This window comes from Tursiops truncatus, chromosome 20, assembly GCF_011762595.2.
Source record: "Tursiops truncatus isolate mTurTru1 chromosome 20, mTurTru1.mat.Y, whole genome shotgun sequence".
In the NCBI taxonomy this organism is placed as follows: domain Eukaryota; kingdom Metazoa; phylum Chordata; class Mammalia; order Artiodactyla; family Delphinidae; genus Tursiops; species Tursiops truncatus.
Genome location: NC_047053.1, coordinates 51,304,352 through 51,321,552, shown reverse-complemented (window position 1 = coordinate 51,321,552; position 17,201 = coordinate 51,304,352). Strand labels below are relative to the sequence as shown.

Here is a 17,201-nt window from a genome sequence, read left to right as displayed (position 1 = left end):
GGGGCCAGCACGGGCATCGCCCCTCCCTGCTCACTCCTTCACTCAAGGGCCGGTTGAGAGGCTGGGAGGATGCAGCACAGCCTGGGGGGCCCCCACAGCCTCTGTGAACCCCCCTGGGCTTTTGGAGATGACCCCGCCGGCAGAATAGTGTCCCCTCCAGCACCGTCTCCTCTCAGCCAGGACGTGAGTCTCCGTCTGGGCACAGGGCGAGTCAGCCCTGGGGCTCCCAGTGTCTTACTCTTTGCTAGAATCTCATCGTGCTTCCTGGCTTCTCCTGGTTCAGTTCCTCTCTTGCCTCGTCCAGCTGCCGCCAATCCTGAGCACCACCGATATCCTGTGGCTGTCCTGCTTTTGCTACCCTCTGCTCAGGTGAGAGGCCGGGCCACCCCTCCGTGCCCAGGCAGGCAGGGTTGGGATGTCACCAAGCGTCCCCAGGAGCCCAGGTTCAGGAAGCCATGCTCAGTGCTCACTTCTGGTACAGGAGGCCCGGGGGCACCCTCTCCCTTGTCTTATCCCATCTGCCCAGCAGACTTGCCCTCACTCTCAGGACTCCCGAAGTCCTTCCCACATGAGAATTGGGGGACAGAGGGTCACAGTCACCACCCTTCACTGAAGTTCCTGCTTTTCAGCATCTCTTTGCTGGGGAAGCCCCCCCATAGCTCCATCATGTCTATGGCAACGGGGAAAAACCTTCAGTCCATTCCTAAGAAGGTAAGCACCGTGGAGCCCGGTGAGCCTGGGCTTTTCCTGAGGAATGTCGGTATGGAGGGGGCTGAGCCCTGGGGGAGGGAAGTGGGGTTGGGGCGGCGGGAGGAATCCCATCCGAACTTCCCCAGACCAAGGGGGAGGGGTGGTAGAGAGCTGGCAAGATCCTTGCTCCTTATCCCCCGGGCCCGCCCACCGACTGAGGACCCCGTTGAATCCGTGTGCCAGAGGGGCGGCTGCCACAGCGGTGACGGGTCTCCTCTTCCCGCAGACCCAGCACTACTTCCTGCTCTGCTTCTTGCTCAAGTTCAGCCTCACCATCAGCTCGTGCCTCATCTGCTTTGGCTTCACACTGCAGAGCTTCTGCGACAGCTCCCGGGTCCGTAACCTCACCAACTGCTCCTCCATCATGCTGCCCAGGTGGGTCCCATCCTGACACCCCCGCCCTGGTTTCCCTCCCCGGGGCCCAGAGGAAGCTGAGCCCACACCTTGCTTTGGCAGCCACGCCGACACGGCTCCAGCCTGGTTTGACGACTTCGCCAACGGGCTGCTGCCGGCTCAGAAGCTCGCCGCCGCCCTGACTGTCCTGCACACTGGTGAGGGGCTCCCCGGGGCTGGTGAGGCACCCTGGGGACCAGGCCTCTGGCCGTGAGAAGTCTGACACCCACCACTGACCCCATTTTCTCCAGTCTTCATCTCCATCACCCACGTGCATCGCACCAAGCCCCTGTGGAGAAAGAGCCCCTTGACAAACCTCTGGTGGGCGGTGACCGTGCCCGTGGTGTGAGTCCTTCTGGGATGGAGGGTGGGAGCAGGGGAGTGGCTGCAGCGGGGCTGTGATTTGAGGGCGGGCTTTGGGCCAGAGGTTGAAGGGTGCCCTCCTTAAGCTGTCCCTGCTGAGAAAAGCAGGGGAGGAAGCAAGAGACCCCGCTGACGCAGGGCTGCCACCTCCTGCAGGTTGCTGGGGCAGGTGGTCCAGACAGCAGTGGACCTGCAGCTGTGGACACACAGGGACAGCCACGTCCACTTTGGCCTGGAGGACGTGCCTCTGCTGACGTGGCTCCTGGGCTGCCTCTCCCTGGTCCTCGTGGTGGTCACCAACGAGATCGTGAAGCTGCACGAGATTCGGTGAGCCACCGGCTGGGTGCCCCCTCTGGGCCTGGGTGTGTTCCCTAAGCCCGTCACCTCCGGGGCACCGTTCCCCTGCCTTCCCACTGCCGTCCCGCCCTCCTCCTCGGGTGTCCTGCCCGTCCCCTCGTCTGGGGGTCTGCGCTAACCTGGACTTTAATCTCCCACCCTACCAGGGTCCGGGTCCGCTACCAGAAGCGACAGAAACTGCAGTTTGAAACTAAGCTGGGCATGAACTCTCCCTTCTGAGCCACTGGCCGTGGTGGTCATAGTTGCTCTGGATCGTAGGGCTAAAGCCAGACCCATTTCTGAGTCTGGGGAGTTGATATCATGAATGTTTCAGGGTTTGCTCTTGCGCCCTATGGCATTGGAGGCCCAACTCCCGGTGTCAGACCCAGCTGTCGTCCTGCCCCCCGGGGAATTACTGAAGAGATGCTGAGCTGTGGCCTTGGTGTCAGGACAGTCTGGCTCTTCCTCACCAGGGGGAGCACCCCTGGACTCTTGAATGTATGACCTCGTGCGCTTAAAAGAGGGGCCCTCAGCCCCCTCCACCTGTGGGCCGCCCCCCTTCAGGGTCACCGAATGCAGCGCCCTCTGCTCTTGGGTTTTCAGGCAGAGCTATGAGCCATGGGGCTGAGCTTCCACCTTTTGTGGGAGAGCAGCCGTGGGAGGTCCGAACAGCTCTCTAGGCCACTGTTGAAGGCAGGGGTGGTGGTTCATCCTCCCTGTGCCCCTCTCATCCTGTATTCCTGGGGCAGGGGCCTGGATTTGGCCCTGAGTACTTTCCCTCCCTTCCTCTGTGGTCAGGGGGGAGCCTCACACAGAAACCTGAAGATGCAGCAGAGCCCCCGCCTGGCCCTGGAACCTCCTCCTGTGCCTGCCCTCAAGCTGGCGGAGAGAGCCAGTCCTGGGGTGCAGCCCAGGGCTCCTTTCAGCCCCGGCCCTAGTTATCCTGTGAGAACGTTTTCACTGGTGTATTATTATTTTTTACTGGAAATGAGCCTTTTAGGAATGAATACAGACTGGTTTGTATTAAAACTGATAAATTCCTGAAGAAAAACCTGTGGCTGGTCCATGAGGCAGCCACTAACGGACCTACCCAGGGCTTCGGCCAGTGACGGAGCCCCTCCGCAAAGGTGAGGAGGGGAGGGCCCAAGCCTTCCTCCTTGCGCGTCAGTGGGAGCGCTCGGGTCCGGCTCAGGTGCGACCCCTGGCTCAGAGGTCCGTGGCGCAGATCCAAACACAGAGCCCGATCACGTGGAATGACACTTTCATTGGTGTTAGTTGGGGGAAGAGGTTACTGGTTACAGAGCCGGGGCCTGGGCCAACCAGGTCAGGCTTCCAGCCCCAAGGCGGGCAGTGGGTGCTCTTGCTGTGGTCCGAAGCCCCTCCCCCACTGCGTCCTCTCAGGCAGTTATAGATAGAATAAATTCCATTTAAAATATATGCATTTCTCTCTGCTTAAAAAATAACATTTACAGTTGGGAACGTCTGGACTTTGGGGGACCTGTGAATCCCACTGTTCCCACCCCCGCCAGCTCTGCCTCACTGAGGGCAGGCAGGGGCGGCGGCGGAGGCTGGCCTGGCCGCTTGTTTACATGTCCTGTGAACACCTGCGGGGGACCAGGCCAGACACACCGCCTCCTCCAGCCTCTGGGCGCCAGGACAGCACAGTGGGTGGCCAGAGGGCCTTGGCACAGGGGCTTGAGACACTGGGGGGACAGAGGAGGTACCCCAGAAGCCCGGCCACCACCTCTTCCTTCCTGGAGAGGAAGCTCTCACCAGGGTCCCTGCCCAAAAGGCAGGGCCGTCCCGTCAGGTTACACACTGGGAGGGGGCTCTGCTGAGGTGTCAGGTTCTGACGAGTCCCCTCAGCTCCCCTGGGGGCCGCCTCCCAGAGCCCTGGTGCCAACAGCCGTTGGCTTGCAGCAGCAGGAGGGACCCCGCTAGGGCGGCAGGGGCGGCGTCCGTGCCGGGGGAAAGGCAGTGGCTGAGGAAGGTCACGGTGGGCACTGCTGCGAGCTGCCAGCAGGTCCGGCTCAGTCCAGCATGGCATCCAGCTGGTTAGCCAGGGCGTCGAACATGGTGCTGATGTCATCCAGGATGTGCTTGGTGGAGGTGCCCGGGGGGCTGCAGCAGGGGAAGGAGCAGGTCAGATCAGCCAGCGGTCCGCACCCTGCCGGCCCAGGGCAAGGGGGCTGCTACCGGGAGCGTGGTTGGTGCGCACTTTGAGTGCGTCTTCTCCTAATTCTCACAAATTCCCGAGGCAGTAGGAGTTACCGTTCCCTTCCTTGCACAGAGACGCTGGGGCTCACAGGGAGAAGTGACTTGCCCAAGCTCACGTGCCTCTAAGTGGCAGCCACCAGGATTCCCTGCAGGTCAGATCCGGGTGACCCCAGGCCCAGGCTCCTCCCATCCCAATAGAGGCCCCCCAGCCTGAGGATCTGCCCAACGTGACGGTGACATCCCCCTCCCGTCATTCCCGGAACCCTGGGAAAAGGCTTCAGGATTCGGGCGGAGCTGCTCTTACGCCGCCTTCTCCCCCTCCGAAGCACCCAGCACCCCTCACCCCTCTCGCTCCTCAGCACCAATGCTCTTCTCCGCGGCCCGCAAGGCAGCTGCCAGGGATGAGCTGGTCTGCTCCAGTCTCTGCTGGGCCCGGCCTGGGCCCGTGGCCCCAGTGTTCTCTGGCCTTGGAGGGGGCACAGGGCGGGGGCCGAGCCGGGGAGCCAGCTTAGGGCCAGAAAATGCCAGCTGGGTGCAGGCCACAGACACAGGCTTGGGGGCTGTTCCTGCAGAGACAAAGAGGTTGGCTTGTGACTCAGCTGGGCTGGGCACGAGCCCTGCCAACACCACCCTCTCCCCGCGGGTCCCGCCTCATACCTGCTCCGGGCACCTTGAGGAGGGCAGCAGGGGGAGCCGGGGGCTCCATCTCCCCGGGCCGCCGACTGTTTTCCAGAGCCGGCCCCGGGCAGGGAGCCATGGGGGGCTGGGTCGGGGGGCTGGGAGAGAGAGGGGCTGGAGCTCCGGGGTTTGGGAGGCTGCTAGGGTCAGGCCGGGGAGGGCTGGCAGAGGCCGAGGGGGACTCGCCGGGGGTCTGCGGGGACAGGGCGGCAGGGGGGCCGGGCGTGGCGCCGGCCACCCCGAAGGCCAGGAGTGCCGTCTGCAGTGGCTCCCTCTCCCGGCATTTGGGCCTCCGCTTAACAGTGTCTGACTCTGTGAGGTTGAAGTCGAGGCCAGCAGGCACAGGCGTCTCCCGGGGTGGGGGGCCTGCCGGCTTGGGCCTCTGTTTGATCGTCAGGTTCCCCTCCTCCGCGAACGGGAGCCCCTCCCCTGAGCTGCCCCGAGACGGGGGTGTCCCCTCGGGCCCTGGGTCCTCCTCCTCTGTGTCCGATGCGGCGCCAGCCGGGGCGGGCAGGCTGGGGGGCTCCGAGGGGCCCGTGGGTTCACTGAGTGTTCGCCTCCGGGGCCCTGGGGCCCCCTCCTTGGGCGCCGGGCTTCCATCTGGCGGCGGCGGCGGCTCCAGGGTGGGGCCGGAGACGGAGCTGAGGCGCTTGGGGGGCGGGGGCGGGGGGCCTTTGCGGCGGGCCCGCAGGGCGAAGGACTGGCTGCGGGGCGCCCCTCGGGTTGGCGTCGGGCTGGGGCTGGTCCGGGCGAGGGCGCTGCGTCCTGGTCGCCGAGTGAGGGTGGCGTAACTGCCCAAGGCACTATCCACCGGCCCTTCGGCCTCCCCCTCGGCTTCCCCCTCGGCCGGGCTGGGGCGGCTCAGGCTGTGGGACCGGCGCTTGGGCCGAGGCGGGTCTGGAGGAGTGGCCAGGGGCCCGGCCAAGTAGGAGAAGGCCCGGGGTGCGCCAGGAGGCGGCCCTGGGGCTGGGCTGGAGGGCGAGCCCTGGGGGTACATAAAAACATAAGGGGGGGCCCCTTGGCCAGGAAGTGGGGAACAAAGCTTAGGGGGCCGCTCTGTCCCCTCTGGAAGATTCCTCTCCTGTGGGGTGTTGGGGTCTCCGCCACTGGGCTGGGAGGCAGGCTGTTCCTGTGAGTGCCCAGACCCCCGTGAGCGTGCCCCGATGCTCTCCTGGCTGGGGGAGCGGGCAGGAGGCAGGGGGAGCGGCTCGGGGCCACCCCCTGCCATGGCCGCCTGTAGCTCTGGGCTCAGCTCGCTGCCCTGGAAGGTGAGGAGGCGCGGGCCAGCCACAGCCGGACCGTCCCCATTCTCCAGCCCCTCGATGGCCATCAGCTCCGGGGCCCTGGCCAGCCGGCGGCCGCCGTCACCTGGGGCCTCCCCCTGCAGTAGGCCCCGCCGAAGCTCGGCCAGCCGCTTCACCCCCAGCATGAGCTTCTTCTGATGACCTGGGAGGGGGGGATAGAGGCGGAAGGGTTAGCTGGGGCTGGGAAGGGTCACCCTCATCCCTCCTGGACCCCCAAAACATTCTGGAGATCCTCCAGGGCACGCGGGGGCCCAGCCAGAGGCCCAGGGCAGTCCTCACCGAGCTTGTTGACTCCGATCTCCTGCAGCTCCTCCCAAGTGAGGTCGGCCACCAGCCCCATGGAATCGTAGCCGCTGCTCACCAGCTGCTTGTGGTACTGCGGCAGCCCCAGCGCGCACAGCCACTCCAGCAGGTCTGCCTGCAAAAGCAGCACCGTCGGCCCCCGAGCCAGGAAGGCAGTGCAAAGCCGCAGCTGAAGGTGGGAGCCCGTGCCCGTCGCCCACTCACCGGGATATAGTTGGGTAACCACTCGGCGATGCTGAGCTGGGCGATCTCTGAGGCGATCTTCTTCCTGTGCCCGGGCTTGGTCACCCCGATGGCCGTCAGGTCCTGCCACACAGAGTCATGCCATCAGGCCTCCTGCTCTGCCCACTGGTTCCTGCACTGCCCTCCCGCTGCAGCACCTACCTCGGGTGTCATGCGGCTGATAGTTGGCACGTCATAGCCAGCCTGCAGAAAGTGGGCAGTGTAGCCCTCCAGCTGGAACTCGCTGAGCCAGTTATGAATGGCCTGAGCGTCCTGTGGTGTGGGGGGAGGGGTGAAGGTAATGGAGCTGAGTCTGCTGGGGCGGGGGCAGGGGCAGGGGCGGGGTGCCAAGGCCACAGACCTGCCACTGACCCCAGCCTCCCCAGGGGCCTGGTCTGAGAAGGGACTTAAGTCCACACTGAGGCCCATCCCAACCCCTACCCGCAGCCCACTCCCCAGTGCAGGTCACACCTTCCCCTCCAGCAGCTGCTCCGGCCTCACGTCCTGGGTGAAGAGCTGCTCCCCGGAGCGGTAGTTGGCTAGAGGGCGGTGGTTTGGGTTGTCTTCAAGGAGGGAGAGAAATGGAATCAGGGTGGCAGGACAAAGGGGTGCCAAGCCCTCAGCCTCCCCACCTGCACCGCTCCTAGCCCACCCAGGTCCCAGTCTCCCTTCCTACCTGCCAGGGACGGGGGGTGCAGTCCTGGCAGCACCTGGTCCTCTCCAGCAGAGGGCAGTGGCTGAAGACAGGGAAGGAACTGACTCTCACTTGGGGAACTGGCAGCGGGTGTGGGGGGCCCGGCCCTGGTCCCAACCAACACCCCCCCCGCCCCCCCACCTGGGCATTCTCAATCAGGAGGCCGGTGCTGTGGCCGTTGGTGCCCTCGGAACTCTGTCCGCTGCCAGCACTGCGGATGCTGCCCACGCTGCCCTCGCTGCCCACACTGTTCCTGTCACCTGCTGTGGGGGGCAGAAACCAAGGGGTTAGAGCCCCAGTTGGCCCTGCCAACAGCTGACTGGCAGCTTGCCAGAGCCAGATGTCTACCCCAGTACCCAGCACTGCCCCCCCCAGGAGGAGGTACCTGGGCTGTCTGGGCTGAGGCCCACCCGAGGCAGCTGGCCATAGGTAAGGGGGTGCAGGGAGTCATCAGCAGGGGGCTGTGGTGTCCTGGAGAGGCCTGGGCGCAGGGTGGTGGACACACAGGGGAGGCGGGGTGCAAGGACGCCCACCCGCTTGCTGACCACTTCCACGATGCCCGGGGGAAAGTAGCCCACACGGTCCGTGCCCCTCTGGCTCTCGTGGATGTGGCCCTTCCAGCGGCCGTCGGGGTGCTGCTCAAGCACCTGTGGCAGAGGGGCCGGGGGACGACGAGGCCGCGGTCACGTGCTGCACCCAGCGCCCAGCCCTGCAGCTGCGGTCCAGCTCTTCCCCTCCCCCCGGGGAGCTGGCCTCCGGTGCCCAAGCTGGCCCACAGTTCTGGCCCTGCCGCCAGCATCCAGCCCAATCCCCTGGGTGCCTCCAGGGCATACCAACAAGAGTCTGGAGTCAGCCTGGGTTCAGGTCCCAGCTCCACTGCTTGCTAGCTTGCGACTTTGGACAGACTGCTTTCATTCCCTAAGCCTCAATTTTGTCAGCGCCAAAAAGGAAATGGTAAGAGCACCTACCTTACCTGGATTGAGAGGAACTCAACGAGGTTGTGCCTATAAAGACCCTAACACAGAGCCTGATCCCCAGTAGGTGCCCAAGGAGGTGACAGCAATCATTGTGTCTCAAAGGAACGCCTGCATTGGGTCCTCACCGTGATGACGTCCCCTGCCCGGACGTTGAGGGCAGTGGGATCGTGGAGGTTCCAGAAATCCTTGAGTGCTCGGACCTTCAGGATCCCTGAGGCCTCTAGAAGAAGGAGGAGGACAGGTGTCATCTGAGGGTCCTTAGGGCATCTTCCCACCCCTCCAGTCCCCTGTTCATGACCCCCCAGACGAGCCCGGGGCCCCGGAGCGTGGCATCCTCTCCTGCTCCGCTCCCTTGGACCCTCTGGAGCGGCTCCGGATGCCCTGGGCTGGGTCTTCTCCCCACACGCTCACCCCGCAGTAGCTGCTTGATTTCACGGCTGGCCTGGGAGGTGGTGAACTGATTCACGATGTCCAGCGCCGTCTGGTTATACGTGTTCCGTATGTTCACGTCCACCCCACCCTGGGTGCAACAGTGCGGGGTAAGCCTGTGCTGGGCGCCTGGTTTGTCGCGTCTCCCAATTCTCACAGCTACCCAGCAGGTAGTTACTATTTTCAGATTTTACAGATGAGGAAGTAGAAGCTCAGAGATAGGGTCACAGGGGTCCACACCCGCGGGCTGACCAGGGGCCCACACGCACCTCCAGGAGCAGCCGCACCACCTCGGTCTTGCCATACAGCGCGGCCTCGTGGAGAGCCGTGCCTGTCTTGGTCTGGCGGTTGATCTCAATCCCAGCTCTCAGGAGCTGCCTGTGGAGGGGAGGGTGAGTTACTGGGGCAGAGGACAGGGGGTGGGGAAGGAGAGGAAGCCGATTGCTGGGGGCTGGGAGAGAGACCCAGAGCGAGGGTGAAGAGGGCAGCAGGGCGGGGCACTGAGGGGACATCGCCAGTCCCAGCGGAAAAGGATGAGGATGTTGGGGGGGCCCCGGTGGGTACCTGATGACCTCTCTGTGGCCGTTCTTGGCAGCCAAGTGCAGGGGTGTGGTATAGTTGGGGTCACACGGGTCCTTGGCCTCCCCCTCCAGCAGTGCCACACATAAGTGGCTGTTCAGTAACAGCTGGGCCACCTGCAGCAACCAGCACTCAGGTAGGGCCTCCTCCTGAGACCCCAGAGACCGCCAGAACCCAGTACCCCAAGGGCGGCAGGCCCTACCTTGAGCCGTCCAAATTCGCAGGCCAGGTCCAAGGGCGTCTTCTTGGCCTTGTTGACCAGGCACGGGTTGGACTGATGCTGGAGGAGCATTTCTGACTGGGGTGGAGGGAGCCAAGTGAGGGGTCTGGCCTGGCCGCCCCCCGTGCCAGCCCCCCTCTCCCTGCCCCCGCGCCCCTGTAGGCTGGCAGGGTCACGTACCACTTCATAGTGTCCGTACTGGGCAGCCAGGTGCAGCGGGATCTGCCCATCCAGCGAGGCGGCGTTCACGGCCGCAGAGGCCCGCAGCAGCAGCCTCACGGGCTCCAGCCGGCCCTGCCAGGCCGCATAGTGCAGCGGGCGCATGCCTGCCAGAGGGAAGGGGGTTCTAAAGGAGGTCGAGGGATGGCGTGGGGCCGGAGGAGGGAACCGAGCAGGGTCTGGAGCCACCCCAGCTGGCGGGGAGAAGCGAAGCTGGCTTCACCCGGGTTTGGTCAGGGAGAGGTCCGGCTGTCTGGGGCTGAAGCCAGAATCCCACCTTGTCCACCACGGATGAGCTGGTGACCTTGTAACGGTGATGTAACCTCAACTTTCTTACCTGGATAATGGGACGTCAGTACCACCCACTACCCCAGAAGGCTGTGAAGACTGAAGAGGTGAAGCATTTGCAAGTTCAGAGAAGCTATGCCAACATCTATTGGCGTGGCTACGATGTAGCAGGGGCAAACTCTGACCACAGGGTCTGGGGTGCGGGCACACGGGGCTCTCACCATTGCTGTCCTTGATGTCAACGGTGGCCTGAGCCTCCAGCAGCAAGGCTATGAGCTCCAGGCTGCCCCCCAGGGCGGCGTGGTGGAGAGCCGAGAACCTGGTGTGGTGGGACACAAGGTCGGGGGTGTCAGGGAGCGGCCCCCCGCCCCCAAATCCTGGTCTTTCACAGCAGCCCCATCCTGGGGGCCGTCAGGGATGAGTTATTTGCCACTGCACCCCCGGCCCCCCCCCCGCCAGCCCTGCCACGGGAGCAGAGCAGCCGGGCTGCAGCATGAAAGGGCTTAGTGTCTGCGCTGACAGGCCTGTTTGTCTGGCCTCCCTCACAGCCGGCCCAGGGGAGGGGGCCGTGGGAGCAGGAGCCCGAGGGCTCCTACCCTCCAGGGAGAAAGGGGGGCCCAGCAGGAATCTGACCCAAGGCGGCCTCTCAGAGAGGCACCAGGGCCCCCTCCCCTCCCTCAGGGATAGCTCCACGGGCAGGCACGCGGGCAGGGCCCTGAGCTCTCGGCAAACACGCTTCAAGGGCCAAGTTTGAGAGGGGAAGGGACTCTAGGCCCCAGGTCTTTCCACTGCCCCTCCCCCCCCCCCACAGTTTTCAAGAGGGACGGGGGCTCCCGCTCACCCATCAGCATCCTGGTAGTTGACGTTGAGTCTCTTCGTGGAGCCAAGGAGCTCTGGGGGTCAGAGCGGGAGGCATCAGGGCACCCTCGAATGAGCCGCCCTTGCCCACACCTGACCCAGCGCCCCCTCCCCGCCCACCTCCCGCCTCCAGCTGACCTCTTGGAGTGCAGGAAAGCATCTGCCCCATGGCCCTTTAGCTGTCGGTCCCTATGGCTTCCCACCCTGGCCCATCAGCTGGAGGGCGCCGCTGCAGCAGTGGCCTGGCTTCCCTGGGCCCCCAGCCCCGCTTGTTTATAGGGTCAAAGGGGGCGGAGATGGGGGGGACTGGCATGCTGTGCCCTCAGAGGACAGTCCCACGAGCGCATGGTTGGCATTCCTGCCTGAATGGACCAAGGAGTGAGCCTCATTGTCCCACGGGCTGAGGGGGCTGGGAGAGAAAGGAGAGGGTACCAGGAGCTCGAGAGTAGAGGGCGGATGCCAGGGCTGGACTCAAAGGCCACACTGCCCGGCCCTGGGTCATCCCTGAGCGGAGCATAGTGGGGAAGGTGGCGTCACACAGACCTCACCACGCCCTGGCTCTGCCACATACTAGCGGTGTGATCTTGGACAAGTCACTTGACCTCTCGGGTTGTGTCCTCATCTGTAAAATGGGCTGATCACACAAGTTGCTCACGGGGGTTGTGAGTACAATGCCTGACCCTTGTGAAAGATGGGAGCTCTCACCATTCAGCACTCCTTACATGTTAGCCATTATTACCAAGAGGCTGTCCTCCAGCGAAAGCTGGTACAGTCCCCCCAGGGCCCCTGTCAGGGGAGTAACTGCTGACTCTGCACCCACAGGCTCCTAGCAGAGAGCTCTGTGCCCCGGGGAGCAAGGGGAGGATGCTGGTTCATCCCCCTCTCAGTGACAGGGACGGGGTTCAGACAGGTGTGCTCCACGTGTGAGCCAGGGGGTGGGAGGGGGTGGGCCCCGAGGAGTGTTGCAGAGGGGAAGGAGAGTGCCTGTCACAGGCGGGCCCCTGCCTCCTGCTGGAACCCACCCCTGCCGGGAAGGAGGAGGCCTGGCTCAACCCGGCTGGGCAGGGCGCCAAGCATGCTGGTCCAGGCCTGCCCCCCAGGCCCTGGTGGGCCCCTGAATACCCCAGCAAGACAGGGCCTCATTCCAGTAGGGAGGGACCAAGCCTGCAGTGAGGAGCACAGGATGGGAAGGGGGAGACAGCTACGCTTAGGGCTGAGGCGAGTGCGCTACAGCGAAAAGGTAAATACGGAGTCAAAGAGTGACGGAAGAGGTGAGGGGGTGGGGGCCACAGGAAAGAAACCCAGGCCTCCCAGCCTTCCTGTAGCCCCCTTGGAAAGTCCTTGTCACACAGAACCATTCAGGGCAGTGGAAAGAACAGGGGCCCTAGAAGCAGGAAGTGCGTGATTCAAATTCTTCTCCCTCTTACTGGCTGTGTGACCTTGGCCAGCCCTGGTACCTCTCTGAGCCTCAGTGAAGACAACGAGGTCAAGCAGGGAAGAGGCACAGAAAGTCCCTCCAGCTACTGCCAGCCTGGACAGCCTGGGCTGGGGCAGCTCGGCGGTGAGAGGCAGCCCCTCCGGGGAGTGGCAGGACAACATGACAGAAGGGACAGGAACAGGGGCAGGGCCAGGCTGGGTAGCTCTGTTCTTTCCAGAACAATGGGCGGAAAGGCGGTGGGGAGAGGCTCAGAGTGACTGAACTGGGGACCTTGGTGGGAGGGTGGAGGGTCCTAGGTTCTTGGCAGTGGCTCCCGGCACTTCCCCTGCGGTACAACCTTCTTCCCAGGCCTGGCTCTGCGGGTGGAAGGGTCGCTCCTCCTGATTTAGGCTCGGGCAGAGGATGTGAGCTCAGCAGGCCGCCCCCAGCCCACTCCATTTCCTCTGGCCAGAGAAGGAGACAGCTCAAAAAAGGGGGCAGGGGAAAAAGAAAAAAAAAAAAAAAAAAGAAAAAAGGGGGCAGGGGAGGGTGGGAGGAAGGGCAGAGGCAAGGCCAGGGCAACTGTAGTCCTCTCCTCCCAGCCACCTGCTCCCTGAAGAGGACCTGGGTAGGCAGGGAAAGCCGGCCCCCAGTGACCAGATATCAGATGCAGCAGGCTGAGGGAGCACCTCTCTCTGGACAGCCAGAAAGCTTTAGCCACCGGCAGAGGGAAAAGAGGGAGCCCTGCCACCTCCCTTCCAGCAGTTTCCTTTGCCTTTCTGGGTATGGAGCAGGAGTTTCCAGCCTCCCTTCTCAGAACTGCTTCAGAATCACCTGAAGAACTTTCGGATTTGCAGAGTCCCAGGCTCTCTGTGATGATTCTGTAATTCTGGGAGAGACCGGGGAGTCTGTACTTGCAGAACTATCCCTCGGTAATTCTGATGGGCAGCCAAGTGCGGCAGCACAGGGCAGAGGGCTCAGGCTTGTCTTTGATCTGCCACACAATGGCCGTGTGACCTTGGGCAAATCACTAACCCTCTCTGAGTGTCAGTTTCCTTATCTGTAAAGTGCATGTAGAAGTACCCATCTCCCAGGGAATGGAGGGGATTACAATATTTCATAAACTGTAGGGTCTGCAAAGGTCACCTTGTGATCTCCTTTTTGTCACCAGTTTTCCCAGCTTCTCAGAGGACTGGGAGGGGGGACAGGTGGTTCCAGGACCCTATCGCTCTGTGCCTGTGCCTACACTCTGTGCAACTCCCCTGGGGAGTGGGGGGAAGGATCATCTTCCTCCACAGATGTTTCCCCCCTCTGGGCACAGGGGACCTTCCCGGAGCCTAGGAGCCTAGCTGCAAGGTTTCTGCCACCAGCCTCCAGCCACTTGCCCTCCTGAGGGCCTCACTTTGAGGTCTGAGGCCCCAGGGCTGTGAGGCCGGCAGCAGCTCAACCAAGGCCCTACTGGGCAGGTTGCCAAAAGCAACACAGAGGTGAGGGGAGGAGGGGCAGTGGCTCCCACCCTGGGGCCTCCAGGGCCCTCCCTGGACCCTCCTTGGCACCTTCCCCCATCGGGCTCACCCTGCATCCACTCCCCCAGGGCACAGAGAGCACCCCTCAGGATTCCATCTCCCTACACCCCGGGTGTCCTGCCCTGGCGTGTAAGTGGGGACACTCACACACGTGCACAACTCCCAGGCCCTTAAAATCCTTCCTTCCGGCACCCCACGCTCCCAGGTGTGGGTGGGGATAATTGGACATCTTCAGGTAGCCTGGGGGACTCCTTCCTGTGCAGAGGGCCAAGCTGTGTCTTGGGCTAGAGCCCCAGCACTCCAGAAGGACCCTCTCTCCCCCAGCCCAAGTCTGGTGGCAGGAGCCATCTCCTGTCCCTGCTGGTCCAGGAACTCAAGGGGACAAGTCCAGTGTCCTCCTGGGACAGTCCAGAGAGCTTGCCCTGAAGCCCAGAGGTCTACTCTCCTTGCAGGGTCTCGCTGCAGAGGTACTCAGGAGATGGAAGTCAGGTGTGACCACCTGTGCACAGAGCTCCCACAACCTTGTCGACTAGAGACCCCAGGCTGCAGAGAGACCTCCAGAAAATTAACTTTGGACACCCCCCGCCAGGGGACACAGGCAGATAAGTCAGGGGGATGGGGGCTTTCGTAAGCAGTTAGATAATGTTGAACTTTGCTTTAAGCAGAATTCCCTTTAAAAAGCCATCTTACAGATATCTCCACAAGCTGACAGAAACACAGAGATGCGCTGGTTGAACTGGGGGTGGGCGTGGAGGCTGAGCTCTAGCTATTCAGTCTTTCCCAACTCACTGCCAGAAACCCCACGGCTCCAAAGAACACATTGGAAAAACCACCTGCTAAAGGCAACTCCATGAGGGCAGGGCTTTTAGTTTGTCTTGTTCACTGCTGTGGCTCAGTGCTTAGAGCCTGGCACACCATAGGCACTCAAAAAACTTAGAATGAATGTACTTCAATCCTTTTACTTTACAGGTGAGGAAACTGAGGCCCAGAGAGGTAAAGTGACTTGCCTAAGGGTTCACAGCAAGGGGGACCCAACTTCCTCACTGGCTCTCCCACACAGAGGCACTCCCACCCCAAGTCCCCAGGTCGGAGTGACCGCCCAGGCCTCTCTCCACAGCCTGGCTCTCCGGGGAGGGTCTTAGCTGGAGAGTCACCCCGTCAAGTACTCACTGGTCTTTGTGGCCTTGACCTTAGCCACCAGTTTCTGCACACCAGTCACATCTCCATTCTTGACGGCGAGGATCAGGTCCTGTTCTCGACCCATCCTGGTCCCTGGGCTGGGCTCTGAGCTCAGGAGTCCAGGGCAGAGGCAGGGAAACGGGTCTAAGCCGAGGTGTCAGGGTGCCATCCCTTGGCCCTCTGGAGGGCCAGGCGTCCAGGGGGAGTGTGTCTGGTGTCCCAGGCAGTGGGCTTCTTGTTAGGCGCTGACGGGTACCCCCTCAAGGTGCTTCGTGAGCTGCCACCACAAGCAGGAAAGCTGATCTCTGAGGGGGCAGAGGCTGTGTGGAAATCTGAACGGATATCAGCTTGCAGCTTCCGACAGCCCAGGGATGGGCCAGGACTGGGGGCGCCAATCTTTCCAACGTGGCTCAGGAGCACCAGTGCCCACCCAGAGAGCAGCCAGCATTCCCTCACACCTCAGTCAGCAGCGGTGGACATGTCTCAGGGGTCTGCAAAAGATGTGGTCCGCTGAAGGTCTGCTGAAGGCTGGGCCAGAGTCTGTAAGGGTCCCAGAAGCAGGGCTCAGAGAAAGAACAGACAGGGCTTCCAGGGAGTCCCCCAATCACCCCGGCTGCCCTTCTGAGTCAAGGGAGGGGCTGAGCCACTCAAAAAGGGGAGGGAGCCGCCATGCATGAGAGGAGTATTTGGAAGCGGGGAGGTGGTGTTCTGGGAGGGGGAGGCTGAGTCACTGAGGCCCCAGGGCCTGGCAGCACCTCAACCTGGGGCAGGAGGGGCCCTGGCAGCACGACACTGGGGCAGGTCGGGCCAGCAGCCTGTTCTCCACAGCCTGAGGCTCTGACACCCACAGACAACTGGTGGGCCAGGAGGTGGGGCCTGGGAGGGTCAGGCACAGGCAGACGGGCAGGGGTCACTCCCTGTGGAAGGTGCCTGCCCCCAGAACCTCCCCTATCCGAGCTTTGCTGTAATAGCTGGATGCCCTAGCCCCAGGGCTCTTTATGAATTCAGAGGGTGGACTGGGGAGTTAGGGCCCCCCATCTCTGGCGGGGTGTCTGCCTGCAGGACAGGGAGGCTTTACAGCACCTGTTGTTGACCCATCCTCACCCCTTGTGTGGGATGGGGAAGCAGCTGGGCGGAGAACAGAGGTGAGAGCCCGGGCACTGCTGGTAAATGGGGCTGCCTGCCCTCCCAAGCCTGAATCTGAGGCCCAGAGCCCAGACTTCACTTTGGAAAAGCTTACGTCAGTTCCTAGGTGGCCGAGAATTTGTTGCCCGAGTCCTGTGGCATGAGACCTGTGCAGGCCTGGGGCCCTAGCTGGGGTCCTCTTACTCCCCAAAAGTCCCAAGCCCAAACCAGATGGCACTCCAGCTCAAGGCCCGCGGCCGACATTGGGGGAGGGCGCCCCTGGCAGTGCATGGGGTCGGGCTGGCTCCCCCGCCCCCCGGAATGCCAGTCCAGCGCCGCGCAACCCCCCAACCCAGCCCAGCCCAGGCGGACCGGGGAACAAAGCGGCGGGAGGGACCGGGAGGGCCAAGCGCTGGAGGAATTGATGCGGGAAGACGGTACAGGGGAGCGAGGAGGACGGAAGGACACGACAGATGAAGGCGCCCGCGGATCCCGCAAGAAAAGTTAGTTTGTGCCCGCCCTCAACGGTGCTGACCCCCAGATCAGTCCCCGCAGTCTCACCTCTCCCAGCCTCCCCGCCGGGGATCCGGCAGGTCCTGCTCGGTCCCTGGCACTCTGGACGGCGGCTCCCACTGCCCCCCTTACCCTTTTTCTCCTCCTTCTCCTTTTCCAAGGCCGGCTCGGCGCCTCCCGCAGGAAATCCCGCCCCTCCCCCCTCCCTCCGGCCGGATCGGGAGCGGAGGGACCGTCCCGGCAGCGCAGTCGGACTGTCAGTCAGTGCCTACGGCCCCGCCCCGATCCGCGTCAGGCCCCGCCCCCTCTCTCTGGTCCGGACCGAGGACGCTGGCCGGGTCAGCGCATGCGCCCAGGTGAAGCGGTGTGGGTGGGGCCGAGAGTGCGCGCAGCTGCCTCCTGGCTGTGGAGCCCCGGGCGACCCGGGGCTCTAGAGTTCAGACCGAATGGTGAGATACCCTGTTTGTGACTGGGTGGGACAGAAGACGTGATGTGAAGGGATCTGGGAACCGAGACCCAGGAATCCCACTTGGGAAGACCCCCTTCCTCTTTGACCCTCGCCCTTCCCGGGACTCCCGCGGCGACCTCCGCCCGCGGCCAGAGTCTCCGAC

General features: G+C 63.3%; 2 protein-coding genes across 15 annotated transcripts in view; one reads left to right on the top strand and one right to left on the bottom strand.

Annotated features, from left to right (window-relative positions):
- The window catches only part of TMEM94 (transmembrane protein 94), a 34,749-nt gene extending 32,264 nt beyond the window's left edge, over positions 1 to 2,485 (top strand). For 5 of the 9 annotated variants that reach the window (XM_073797079.1, XM_073797080.1, XM_073797081.1 and 2 more), the window contains 7 exons: positions 206 to 369; positions 630 to 711; positions 977 to 1,125; positions 1,207 to 1,301; positions 1,395 to 1,488; positions 1,663 to 1,833; positions 2,010 to 2,485. In XM_073797079.1, the coding sequence (XP_073653180.1) occupies positions 206 to 369; positions 630 to 711; positions 977 to 1,125; positions 1,207 to 1,301; positions 1,395 to 1,488; positions 1,663 to 1,833; positions 2,010 to 2,082 (828 nt within the window). In that variant the 3' untranslated portion in view covers positions 2,083 to 2,485. Of the gene's footprint in view, positions 1 to 205; positions 370 to 629; positions 713 to 976; positions 1,126 to 1,206; positions 1,302 to 1,394; positions 1,489 to 1,662; positions 1,834 to 2,009 lie in introns of those variants that run through there. The other 4 variants (XM_033847411.2, XM_033847410.2, XM_033847412.2 and 1 more) reach the window with 3 other exon arrangements.
- Positions 2,486 to 3,086: 601 nt separating this feature from the next.
- Positions 3,087 to 16,855, bottom strand: CASKIN2 (CASK interacting protein 2). Of its 6 annotated transcripts, none has more exons than XM_033847421.2 (21): positions 16,639 to 16,763; positions 14,944 to 15,492; positions 13,082 to 13,136; positions 10,814 to 10,865; positions 10,194 to 10,291; positions 9,646 to 9,791; positions 9,448 to 9,543; positions 9,231 to 9,361; positions 8,936 to 9,044; positions 8,649 to 8,757; positions 8,363 to 8,457; positions 7,646 to 7,907; positions 7,402 to 7,523; positions 7,243 to 7,303; positions 7,038 to 7,129; positions 6,729 to 6,839; positions 6,549 to 6,650; positions 6,321 to 6,459; positions 4,717 to 6,183; positions 4,403 to 4,625; positions 3,087 to 3,963 (listed from the first exon to the last, which is right to left on the bottom strand). In XM_033847421.2, the coding sequence occupies exons 6-21, from the start codon at positions 9,787 to 9,789 to the stop codon at positions 3,873 to 3,875; spliced, it is 3,354 nt and encodes a 1,117-aa protein (XP_033703312.1). In that variant the 5' UTR covers positions 9,790 to 9,791; positions 10,194 to 10,291; positions 10,814 to 10,865; positions 13,082 to 13,136; positions 14,944 to 15,492; positions 16,639 to 16,763; the 3' UTR covers positions 3,087 to 3,872. The 6 variants fall into 6 exon arrangements, with proteins under 6 accessions (XP_033703312.1, XP_033703311.1, XP_033703308.1 ...); XM_033847420.2 differs by lacking the exon at positions 13,082 to 13,136 and having other exon boundaries at positions 14,944 to 15,257; positions 15,411 to 15,492; XM_033847417.2 differs by lacking the exon at positions 13,082 to 13,136 and having other exon boundaries at positions 16,723 to 16,855.
- Between the last annotated feature and the right edge of the window lie 346 nt (positions 16,856 to 17,201).

What these genes read in the sequence shown, in the direction of transcription:
- CASKIN2 (XM_033847417.2), bottom strand. Translation starts at nt 15,037, where the DNA reads ATGGGTCGAGAACAGGACCTGATCCTCGCCGTCAAGAATGGAGATGTG. An exon ending in GCGAATTTGGACGGCTCAAG is followed by an intron (nt 9,362 to 9,447) that starts GTAGGGCCTGCC and finishes TGGTTGCTGCAG; the next exon opens with GTGGCCCAGCTGTTACTGAA. An exon ending in GGGCAGGGGACGTCATCACG is followed by an intron (nt 7,908 to 8,362) that starts GTGAGGACCCAA and finishes CCTCTGCCACAG; the next exon opens with GTGCTTGAGCAGCACCCCGA.